The sequence below is a fragment of the Tachyglossus aculeatus genome, chromosome 11, assembly GCF_015852505.1.
Source record: "Tachyglossus aculeatus isolate mTacAcu1 chromosome 11, mTacAcu1.pri, whole genome shotgun sequence".
NCBI lineage: Eukaryota > Metazoa > Chordata > Mammalia > Monotremata > Tachyglossidae > Tachyglossus > Tachyglossus aculeatus.
This window is the reverse complement of record NC_052076.1, coordinates 48482227-48494542: the sequence shown is the minus strand read 5'-3', so window position 1 is coordinate 48494542 and position 12316 is coordinate 48482227. Positions and strand designations below refer to the sequence as shown.

The 12316-nt window shown below is 54.4% G+C and overlaps 1 protein-coding gene across 1 annotated transcript in view; it reads left to right on the top strand.

Moving 5' to 3' along the window:
* Positions 1–1668: 1668 nt before the first annotated feature.
* The window catches only part of VPS9D1 (VPS9 domain containing 1), a 30317-nt gene continuing 19669 nt past the window's right edge, over positions 1669–12316 (top strand). The window contains exons 1-7 of the mRNA XM_038754326.1: positions 1669–1729; positions 1860–1986; positions 2331–2437; positions 2570–2712; positions 8961–9036; positions 9910–9996; positions 10102–10264. Of these exons, the coding sequence (XP_038610254.1) occupies positions 1669–1729; positions 1860–1986; positions 2331–2437; positions 2570–2712; positions 8961–9036; positions 9910–9996; positions 10102–10264 (764 nt within the window). The remainder of the gene's footprint in view (positions 1730–1859; positions 1987–2330; positions 2438–2569; positions 2713–8960; positions 9037–9909; positions 9997–10101; positions 10265–12316) is intronic.

The window sequence follows — 12316 nt, the reverse complement described above, 5'->3', positions numbered from 1 at the left end:
TGTGAGCCCGCTGTTGGGTAGGGACCGTCTCTATTTGGTGCCGGCTTGGACTCCCCAAGCGCTTAGTGCAGTGTTGTGCACACAGGAAGCGCTCCCTAAAGACGATTGAATGAATGATGAATGCCCGCCCAGGCCCCGCCCCTCGTCGCCCAGGCCCCGCCCCTCGTCGCCCAGGCCCCGCTCACCGACGGCTCAGGCCCCGCCCCTCGCCCCACAGGCCCCGCCCACCGACGGCTCGAAGCCCCGCCCCTTTAATCTCAGGCCCCCCACCGACCATCTAGGTCCCGCCCCTCGTCCTTCAGGCCCCGCCCACCGCCCGCCCAGGCCCAGCCCCTTTTCTCTCAGGCCCCGCCCACCGACGGCACAGGCCCCTCCCCCTTTCTCTCAGGCCCCGCCCACCGACGGACCAGGTCCCTCCCCCTTATCTCTCAGGCCCCGCCCACCGAAAGCCCGGTCACCGCCCCTTTTCTCTCAGGCCCCGCCCACAGACGACTCAGGCCCTACCCCCCTTTCCCTCAGGCCCCGCCCACCGACGGCTCAGGTCCCGCCCCTTTCCTCAGGCCCCGCCCACCGACGGCTCAGGTCCCGCCCATCATCTCTCAGGCCCCGCCCACCGCCCACCCAGGCCCCGCCCCTCTTCACTCAGGCCCCGTCCACCGACCGCCCGGGCCCCGCCCCTCACCCCTCAGGCCCCAGCAGGCCCCGCCCAAAGTTCCCCGATCACACCCCTCGTCTCTCAGACCCCGCCCGCCGGCTGTCCAGGCCCCGCCCCTCATCCCTCAGGCCCCACCCGCCTACTGCTCAAAGCCACGCCCCCTTTCTCCCAGGCCCCGCCCACCGACGCCTCAGGCCCCGCCCTCGTCCCTCAGGTTCCGCCCACCGACGCCTTAGGCCCCGCCCCTCGTCCCTCAGGTTCCGCCCCTCGTCCCTCAGGCCCCGCCCCTCGTCCCTCAGGCCCCGCCCCCCGACGGCTACGGACTCGCCTCTCGCCCCTCAGACCCCGCCCACCGACGGCCCAGGACCCGCCCCTCGTCACCTCAGGCCTCGCCGATCGACGGCTCAGGCCACGCCCCCTTCCTCCCAGACCCCGCCCACCGAAGGCTCAGGGCCCTCCTCTCGTCCCTCAGGCCCCGCCCACCGACCGCTCAAAGCCACGCCCTCTGTACCTCAGGCCCCGCCCACCGACTGCTCAGGGCTCGCCTCTCGTCCCTCAGGCCCCGCCCAACGACGACTCAAAGCCACGCCCTTTGTCCCTCAGGCCCCGGCCACCGACGGCTCGGGGCCCGCCTCGTCCTTCAGGCCCCGCCCACCGACGGCTCAGGCCACGCCCCCTCCCTCCCAGGCCCCGCCCACCGACGGCTCAGGGCCCACCTCTCGTCCCTCAGGCCCCGCCCACCGACCGCTCAAAGACACGCCCTCTGTCCCTCAGGCCCCGCCCACCGACTGTTCAGGGCTCGCCTCTCGTCCCTCAGGCCCCGCCCACCGACGCCTCAGGCCCCGCCCCTCGTCCCTCAGGCCCCGACCGCCGGCGGCTCAAAGCCCCGCCCTTTGTCCCTCAGGCCCCGCCCACCGACTGCTCCGTGCCCTCCTCGTCCCTCAGGCCCCGCCCACCCACGGCTCAGGACACGCCCCCTTCCTCCCAGGCCCCGCCCATCGACGGCTCAAGTCATGCCCTCTGCGCCTCAGGCCCCGCCCACCGACGGCTCAGGACTCGCCTCTCGCCCCTCAGGCCCCGCCCACCGACGGCCCAGGCCCCGCCCCTCGTCCCCTCAGGCCCCGCCTACCGAGGGCTCAGACCCCGCCCCTCGCCCCTCAGGCCCCGCCCACCGACTGCTCAGGGCCCACCTCTCGTCCCTCAGGCCCCGCCCACCGACGGATCAAAGCTACGCCCTTTGTCCCTCAGGCCCCGCTCACCGACGGCTCAGGGCCCGCCTCGTCCTTCAGGCCCCGCCCACCGACGGCTCAGGCCACGCCCCCTTCTCCCAGGCACCGCCCGCCGACGGCTCAGGCTGCGCCCCCTTCCTCTCAGGCCCCTCCCACCGACGGCTCAGTGCTCGCCTCTCGTCCCTCAGGCCCCGCCCATCGACAGCCCAGGCCCCGCCCCTCGCCCCTCAGGCCCCGCCCATCGACAGCCCAGGCCCCGCCCCTCGCCCCTCAGGCCCCGCCCACCGACGGCTCAGGGCCCACCTCTCGTCCCTCAGGCCCCGCCTACCGACCGCTCAAAGACACGCCCTCTGTCCCTCAGGCCCCGCCCGCCGACGATTTAGGCCACGCCCCCTTTCTCCCAGGCCCCGCCCCCGACGGCTCAGGGCTCGTCTCTCGTCCCTCAGGCCCCGCCCCTTGCCCCTCCGGCCCCGCCCAACGACGGTTCTGACCACGCCCCCTTTCCCCGAGGCCCCGGCCACCGACGGCTCGGGGCCCGCCTCTCGGCCCTCAGGCCCCGCCCACCGACGGCCCAGGCCCCGCCCCCCGACGGCTGAGGCCCCGCCGTCGTCCCTCAGGCCCCGCCTCTCGTCCGTCAGGCCCCGCCCCCCCGACGGCTGAGGCCCCGCCCCCCGTCGGTGACCAGGCCCCGCCCCCGGTCGGCCGGTTGTCGCCCGTTCGGCCGCCATGGCCGCCTTGTCGGCGGGGCCCGTCGCCCCGAAGGCCCTGCAGAGCGCCATGAAGCTGGCCAACGGGGCCATCGAGCTGGACACCGGCAACAGGCCCAGGGTGAGCCCACCCTCGCCTCGCACGGGGAGGGGGGCGGGGGGCACCTCCTCATCATCATCAATCAATCAATCGTATTTATTGAGCGCTGACTGTGTGCAGAGCACTGGACTGAGCGCTTGGGAAGTCCAAGTTGGCAACATCTAGAGACGGTCCCTACCCAACAGTGGGCTCACAGTCTAAAATTACTATCATTAATATCATAATCATTACTATCATTAATATCATAATCATTACTATCATTAATATCATAATCATTACTATCATTAATATCTGCACGTCCAGCCTGGGCCGGACCGGCCCGGTGGGCATCTCAAGCGCTTAGTCCAGTGCTCTGCACACCGTAAGCGCTCAATAAATACGACTGAATGAATGAATGAATCTCCCCCTCCCCATCCCTCCCGCCTTACCTCCTTTCATTCATTCAATCGTATTTATTGAGCGCTTAGGGTGTGCAGAGCACTGGACTAAGCGCTTGGGAAGCCCAAGTTGGCAACATCTAGAGACGGTCCCTACCCAACAGTGGGCTCACAGTCTAAAAGGACTTCCCCTTCCCCCCCCCCACCCACAGCACCCGTATATATGTATATATGTTTGTGCGTATTTATTATTCTATTTATTTTACTTGTACATATTTATTCTGTGGGCTCACAGTCTAGAAGGACTTCCCCTTCCCCCCCCCCCCACAGCACCCGTATATACGTATATACGTTTGTACGTATTTATTACTCTATTTATTTTACTTGTACATATTTAGTCTAGTTATTTTATTTTGTTAATATGTTTGGTTTTGTTGCCTGTCTCCCCCTTCTAGACTGTGAGCCCGCTGTTGGGTAGGGACCGTCTCTAGTTGTTGCCAACTTGGACTTCCCAAGTGCTTAGTCCAGTGCTCTGCACACAATAAGCGCTCTATAAATACGATTGAATGAGTGAATGACAGACCCGAAGAGCCGGGTCAGGGGCCATCTCCTCATAATAATCATTATTATCATTAATATCTGCACGTCCAGCCTGGTCCAGACCAGCCCGGTGGTCATCTCCCCCTCTCCATCCCCCCCACCTTACCTCCTTCCCCTCCCCACAGCACCTGTATATATGTATATATGTTTGTACGTATTTATTACTCTATTTATTTTAGTTGTACATATGTACTATTCTATTTTATTTGGTTAATATGTTTTGTTTTGTTGTCTGTCTCCCCCTCCTAACCTGTGAGCCCGCCGTTGGGTAGGGACCGTCTCTAGATGTTGCCAACTTGGACTTCCCAAGCTCTTAGTCCAGTGCTCTGCACACAGTAAGCGCTCAATAAATACGATTGAATGAATGAATGAATGAATGACGGGCCCGGAGAGCCGAGTCAGGGGCAATCTCCTCATAATAATCATTATTATCATTAATATCTGCACGTCCAGCCTGGTCCGGACTGGCCCAGTGGTCATCTCTCCCTCCCCATCCCCCCCGCCTTACCTCCGTCCCCTCCCCACAGCACCTGTATATATGTTTGTACGTATTTATTACTCTATTTATTTTACCTGTACATATCTACTATTCTATTTATTTTATTTTGTTAATATGTTTTGTTTTGTTGTCTGTCTCCCCCTTCTAGACTGTGAGCCTGCTGTTGGGTAGGGACCGTCTCTATATGTTGCCAACTTGGACTTCCCAAGCGCTTAGTCCAGTGCTCTGCACACAGTAAGCGCTCAATAAATACGATTGAGTGAATGAATGAATCTCCATCCCCCTGTCCTCAACGGCCGGCCATCAGTCGCTCCCCCCCCTCCCTCCCACCCCTATACCTAGACAGCTCCTAAACAAACCCGGAGAACAGCAGCCGGTTTGGGCAAGGGTGGAGACGGGTTTCATAATAATAATTGTAATGATGGTATTTGTTAAGCACTTACTATGTGCCAGGCACTGGACTGAGCGGTGGCGGGGCTGGGGGGGATTCCAAGCCATTCGGGCGGGACACAGTCAATCAATCAATCAATCAATCAATCATATTTATTGAGCGCTTACTGTGTGCAGAGCACTGTACTAAGCGCTTGGGAAGTCCCGCATAGGGCTCCCGGTCTCCATCCCCATTTTCCGGATGAGGTAGCCGAGGCCCAGCGAAGGAAAGTGACTTGCCCAAGGTCACACTGCAGACAAGTGTGAGCCCATTGTCTAGACTGCGAGCCCGTTGGTGGGCGGGGACCATCTCTGTTGGTGACTTGTACTTCCCAAGTGCTTAGTCCAGTGCTCTGCACATAGTAAGCGCTCAATAAATACGATTGAATGAATGAAGTGGCCAAGCGGGATTAGAACCCATGACCTCCTGACTCCCAGGCTCGGGGTCCATCTACTGTGCCATGCTGCTTCTCTTAATAATAATAATAATGATGATGGCATTTATTAAGCGTTTACTACGTGCAAAACACTGTTCTAAGTGCTGGAGGGATTACAAGCGCTTAGTCCAGTGTTCTGCACACAGTAAGCGCTCAATAAATACGATTGAATGAATTTTATTTTGTTAATATGTTTTGTTTTGTTGTCTGTCTCCCCCTTCTAGACTGTGAGCCCGCTGTTGGGTAGGGACCGCCTCTAGATGTTGCCAACTTGGACTTCCCAAGCGCTTAGTACAGTGCTCTGCACAAAGTAAGCGCTCAATAAATATGATTGAATGAATGAATGAATACAAGGTGATCAGGTTGACCCACGAGGGGTTCTAATGAGATTGTGAGGCCGTTGTTGGGTAGGGACCATCTCTATATGTTACCGATTTGTACTTCCCGAGCGCTTAGGACAGTGCTCTGCACGCAGTAAGCGCTCAATAAATACGATTGAATGAATGAATGAGACCTGGAGGTGGAAATGGGGCCTCCACTACACCGAGGAACAGCAGCTGAAGGAGGATTTCATGGTCCTGAAATCCGGCTTCCAATTCTTTGTGAGCTCCAGGGAAGGCCCCCTTTCCAAGTTGGGGATGGATGACCTTGGGTCCTAGTGTATTGCCCCTGTGGGCGGGGAACTTGGCACTTGGTTATTCTTCACTTCCCGTGCGTCTAGTAGAGTGTATCGTATACCTAGTGGGCGCTCAATAAATCCCGCTGCTGCTACTACTAACCAGTCATTGTGCATGTAAAGACTGTAGACTGTAAGCTGGTTGCGGTCAGGGAATGTGGCTGTTTATTGTTGTATGGTACTCTCCCAAGTGCTTAGTAAGGTGCTTTGCGCACAGTAAGTGCTCAATAAATACGATCGAATGAATAAATGCGATTGACTGACCAAAGGGTTGCGCTCAATAAATACGATTGAATGAATGAATGAATACAAGGTGATCAGGTTAACCCACGAGGGGTTCTGATGAGATTGTGAGGCCGTTGTTGGGTAGGGACCATCTCTATATGTTACCGATTTGTACTTCCCGAGCGCTTAGGACAGTGCTCTGCACGCAGTAAGCGCTCAATAAATACGATTGAATGAATGAATGAGACCTGGAGGTGGAAATGGGGCCTCCCCTACACCGAGGAACAGCAGCTGAAGGAGGATTTCATGGTCCTGAAATCCGGCTTCCAATTCTTTGTGAGCTCCAGGGAAGGCCCCCTTTCCAAGTTGGGGATGGATGACCTTGGGTCCTAGTGTATTGCCCCTGTGGGCGGGGAACTTGGCACTTGGTTATTCTTTACTTCCCGTGCGTCTAGTAGAGTGTATCGTATACCTAGTGGGCGCTCAATAAATCCCACTGCTGCTACTACTAACCAGTCATTGTGCATGTAAAGACTGTAGACTGTAAGCTGGTTGCGGTCAGGGAATGTGGCTGTTTATTGTTGTATGGTACTCTCCCAAGCGCTTAGTAAGGTGCTTTGCGCACAGTAAGTGCTCAATAAATACGATCGAATGAATAAATGCGATTGACTGACCAAAGGGTTGCGCTCAATAAATACGATTGAATGAATGAATGAATACAAGGTGATCAGGTTAACCCACGAGGGGTTCTGATGAGATTGTGAGGCCGTTGTTGGGTAGGGACCATCTCTATACGTTACCGATTTGTACTTCCCGAGCGCTTAGGACAGTGCTCTGCACGCAGTAAGCGCTCAATAAATACGATTGAATGAATGAATGAGACCTGGAGGTGGAAATGGGGCCTCCACTACACCGAGGAACAGCAGCTGAAGGAGGATTTCATGGTCCTGAAATCCGGCTTCCAATTCTTTGTGAGCTCCAGGGAAGGCCCCCTTTCAAAGTTGGGGATGGATGACCTTGGGTCCTAGTGTATTGCCCCTGTGGGCGGGGAACTTGGCACTTGGTTATTCTTCACTTCCCGTGCGTCTAGTAGAGCGTATCATATACCTAGTGGGCGCTCAATAAATCCCGCTGCTGCTACTACTAACCAGTCGTTGTGCATGTAAAGACTGTAAGCTTGTTGCGGTCAGGGAATGTGGCTGTTTATTGTTGTATGGTACTCTCCCAAGCGCTTAGTAAGGTGCTTTGCGCACAGTAAGCGCTCAATAAATACGATCGAATGAATAAATGCGATTGACTGACCAAAGGGTTGCCCTCCTCAACTCCCACACCCAGGAGCACACATTAAATGCCGATGAATACGGTGCTCTGCACATAGTAAGCGCTCAATAAATACGATTGAGGATGATGAATGAACGAGACTGCACCCAGGCCGTTTGCCAATACTTGTAACTGGGGGACAGAGCTGTAGGATGTGGTGGCCCGTATTTTTCGAGTGCTTACTGCGTTCGAGAGCACGGTGCTAAGCTCTTGGGAGAGTACAGCAGAGTTGGGTGGACACGTTCCCCGCCCGCGACCGGCGTGCAATTAGTTGTCCCCCTGCATTTTTTTTTCCAAGGGCTGGATCGGATGGCAATTGGAGGAAATTTCAAAAGTCACACTGGGTGTTGGACCCACCAGAAAGTAAAACCCCCGACTGGGAAGCTAAGGATAAAGAGAATCAGCGACTCAGCTGAAGGGCAACCGATTATGCAGAGTCTCCGAATTTCAACCAGGGCGGGTGATGCCTTAAATATTGGGCACCAGTGGTTCCCGGGGCATTGGAACAGGAAGGAAATTTGGTGGGGAAAGGCATGAGGAAAGATTAAAAACAGCTGAGATTGCTTCCTCTATGCAGGAGAGAAATTGTGCCTAAAGTTAAGCTCAGCCGGAGAGGAAGAGAGAAGCAGCATGGGCCCGAAAGTCAGAGGGCCTGGGTTCTAATCCTGGCTCCGCCACGGGACTGCTATGTGCCCCTGGGCAAGTCAGTTAACTTCTCTGTACCTCTCTTTTCCTCATCTGTAAAATGGGGATTCAATTCCTCTTCTCTGTCAGCTCTATGAGGGACAGAGGCCGTGTCCAACGTGGTATCTTGTATCTACCCCAGGGCTTAGTACAATCCTTAGCACATAATAAGTGCTTAACAATCACCATTCTCATCATCGTGCCCAGTTGGTCTCCAGTCTGTAGTCATTCACTCCCTCACTTTGATACATTCAGTCAGTCCAACATCTCTAGATGTTGCCAACTTGTACTTCCCAAGCGCTTAGTACAGTGCTCTGCACACAGTAAGTGCTCAATAAATACAATTGAATGAATTTATCGAAGCTTACTGTGTGCAGAGCACTGTACTGAGTGCTTGGGAGAGTACAATATAACAATAAGCGGACACATTTCCTGCCCACAATAAGCTTGCAGTTTACATTGAGCTTCAAGGCCCAGAAATAGGGGGAGAGCAGAGACTCCCACTTTGGGATTCCGTGTTTTTTCCTTCTTTTGTACAGTTACCTTTACTGTGGTATTTATTAAGCACTTACTGTGTTCCAAGAGCTGTGCTAAGTGCTGGAAAAGATATAATATAATCAGAGCAAACAGTCTATGTCCCACAAAGGGGCTCATTGTCTAAGGTTTTGTAGACAAACCCTTAGTAATGCTCAGATTGAGTTCTCAGTAAATGCCGTTAGTGAAGTTGATGATGTTGATGGATGCAGGATTGTCTGTTTGGAGTTCAGCATGAATTCCAAGTTGTTTGCTTCAGATCTCAACAAAATAAGTCCTTTTTTTTTGACCAGGACAGTGCCGGTTTGGTTCGGTGATCCTCGGGTACTTGCAGTAGCAGGGGCCGCAGGTCTTCATCGTACTAGTTTGGCACGTAGCTTTAGAAGTTGCCCCTTCTCAGAAGGAGGAAGGTGTTGGGGAAAGCTGTACTTGCTATAGACTTGGCCTTGGCTGACCTTGTTTCCCCCTGTCTGTTCCTCGGGCCCCAGGAGGCGTATACCGAATACCTGAAGAGCATCCAGTACATCTCCCAGGTGCTGCTGGAAGAGGCCGAGGTGGTAAAAGGTACTGAAAAACTCTTCAGCCTCACAGACCCAGAGATTCTGCTTCCTCCTTTAACTTGGGCAACGGTTTTGACCATTCGGCAACTGACGGCTTCCAGGCATCAAGTTTGACCTCGGTCCCTCTCCCTTTGGACCTCCAAAGGTGGATAAAGTTAATCCCAGTTGCTTTCCACGAGGAAAAACCTCCTTGGGTCTTTTTCAGAGGAAGGTGCCAGTTTCTCAGTTCTGTTGCGGTCTTTTAGGTGCGGAGGAGGGAGGTTGACAAGAGCAGTCAGTGCCGATTTAGACGGTTCACTACCCTTTTGTGGTTATGTACTGACCCTCTCCCTGAAGGAGTCAGAAGAGCTGCATTTTATTACTCGCTCTGTCATCAACTGCCCCTTCAGTGACCGTAGTGCAACATCCCGGTGCTTAGCACAGTGCCCCAGCACTTAGAACACTGCTTGGCATGTAATAAACGCTTAACAAATGCCATCATTATTATTTACCCTCTTAATGCCTCCTTCTCTTCTTCCTCTTCCTCCTTCTCCTCCCTGCCTATAAAATGGGGATAGGCCTGATGTCCCCCCTCATTTCTCCCAGTCAATTAATAATATTTATTGTGTGCTGCTCATGTACAAAGCGCTTGGGAGAATACGATCCGAAAACGTAGGGAGACACAATTCCTGCCCTCAAGGAGCTTACGGTCCAGTGAGGAGCTTACATAAATGAGGTCGTAACTGAGGAGGTGATTGAGGGGGCCTCAGATAGGAACTTGAGAGCAATCCAAAGGCCTGAAAGTTGGACCTGTAGCCTAGGGGATCCCTCTGGTCCGATCCAGGACGATAAGGCGGAATCCAAACTGACTCTCTCGTCTCTTTTCCCCCCAAAACAGGTGACCCGGTGACCCCAGACACCACAAAGATGCTAAAGCTGGCAGAACAGTGCCTGGAGAGGGCCAAGTCAACCGCTGCCCGGTTAGGTGGGTGTCTTCCAGTGGGGAGGGGAGAGAGGAGAGGGGAGGGCCTCACCGGGGCGTCCACACCCTGCCCTGACTCCTCGCCGTGGGCACGTGGGTGTCACACAGGGAAGCCGCGATGGAGGCCGTCCGTCCCCGAGAGCGTTGCGGCCCCCGCCCCGGCCAGCCGGCACCGCAGAGTTTTCTCCGATGAGGGGGGGAAGCTGGCTCCTTTTCTTCCCCCGGAAGTCTTTCAGAAGCTGCAGGCCGCCAAGTCTCAGAGCTCTAAAAAGTAAGTGATAAAATGGGGGTCTGCAGAGCTTTTGAACCCAGGGCCCTGCCTGGGGCAGGAATGCCAATATGTGTTGCCAACTTGTACTTCCCAAGCACTTAGTACAGTGCTCTGCACACAGTTAGCGCTCAATAAATACGATTGATGATGATGGTGGGCGGGAAAGTGATGTCACCACTCCCTTTTAAGGCTCCCAGCAGACCTCTCTGGCCAGTCAGCGTCCAGAGCGGGAGCCTTCCTGGGCCTGGTGTGGTCTGCACTCTGAGACTGAATGGAGATTGACTCTGGAGCATCCCATCCCAGGACCCAGACCAAGGTGTTGGTGGGCCAGGGAAGGGCTCACCCTGCTACTTCCCCTTCATTCATTCATTCATTCAATCGTATTTATTGAGCGCTTACTGTGTGCAGAGCACTGTACTAAGCGCTTGGGAAGTACAAATCGGCAACATATAGGGACGGTCCCTACCCAACAGTGGGTTCACAGTCTAGAAGGGGGAGACAGACAACAAAACAAAACATATTAACAAAATAAAATTAGTAGAATAAACATGTACAAATAAAATAAGTAAATAAAGAGTAATATAAGATAAATAAATAAATAAATAGAGTAATACACATGGTAAGAGCCCGCTGCGGGACAAGGCCTGCGTCCAACCCGATCTCCTTGGGAGCCACCCCGGCGTTCATTCATTCATTCAATTGTATTTATTGAGCGCTTACTGTGTGCAGAGCACTGTACTAAGCGCTTGGGAAGTACAAGTTGGCAACATATAGAGACAGTCCCTACCCAACAGTGGGCTCACAGTCTAAAAGGGGGAGACAGAGAACAAAACTATACTAACAAAATAAAATAAATAGAATAGATATGTACAAGTAAAATAAATAAATAGAGTAATAAATATGTACAAACATATACACATATATACAGGTGCTGTGGGGAAGGGAAGGAGGTAAGATGAGGGGGATGGAGAGGGGGACGAGGGGGAGAGGAAGGAAGGGGCTCAGTCTGGGAAGGCCTCCTGGAGGTGGTGAGCCCCTAGCACCCTGGGAATTCTCCTTCTGAGCTACTGCCTTGGGTGGCAACAGAGATACTAGCACCCGGTGCCCAGGGGAACGGCGTGCAGGATCCGTTCATTCATTTATTCATACTTATTGAGTGCTTACTGTGTGCGTAGCACTGTACCAAGTGCCTGGAAAGTACAATACAGCAGTAAAGAGAGCCAGTTCCTGCCCACAACGGGCTCACAGTCTAGGGGGAGGAGGACAGACATCAATACAAGTAAACAGACATCTATGTCCCTGCCCGTAAGGAGCTTACAGTCTAGAGAACAAGATAATCAGGTTAGACAGAGTCCATTTCCCACCTGGGGCTCACAGTCTTAATCCCCATTTTACAGGTGAGGTAACCGAGACCCAGAGAAGCGAAATGACTTGCCCTGGGTCACACAGCAGCAAGTGGCAGAGCCTGGATGAGAACCCAGGTCCTCCTGAACTCCCAGACCCGTGCTCATTCATTCATTCATTCAATCCTAACGAACGATTGATCCAGGGGGAACCATGATCTTCTAGGATGGGTCTTCCAATTCCTTCTCTAGACCAGGTTTTCCTCCGTTCATTCAGTCGTATTTATTGAGTGCTTACTGGTGCAGACACGGGGTGCAATACGACTATAAAGAGAGACAATCCCCCCCCCACCCCCCCTTACACACATACACACACACACAACATAGTGGTGTATGCTTTTGGGGTGCATTGACGTTTCCTAAGGTTGCAGATTACTTTAGCTGGGCAGTGCCAGTGTTGACCCTCAGCAGATGGGGAAGGGGGAACCACAGGCTAAGGCTGATGGAGCTTTCGGAGAAAATAGCTGTGTTCAGAACCCCTGCCCCGGAATCTGCTGCCTTGTTCTATGCCCCAGGACGTGAGCAGGAGATCCGAGAGTAGCTGCTGTTGGCCTGCCGCCACCCCGGGAGCACAGGGCTTCCCAGAGGCAGGGGGTGGCAGGGGAAAACAGGGGGCTCACCGGGAGGCATGGTGGCTCATGGTAGCCTT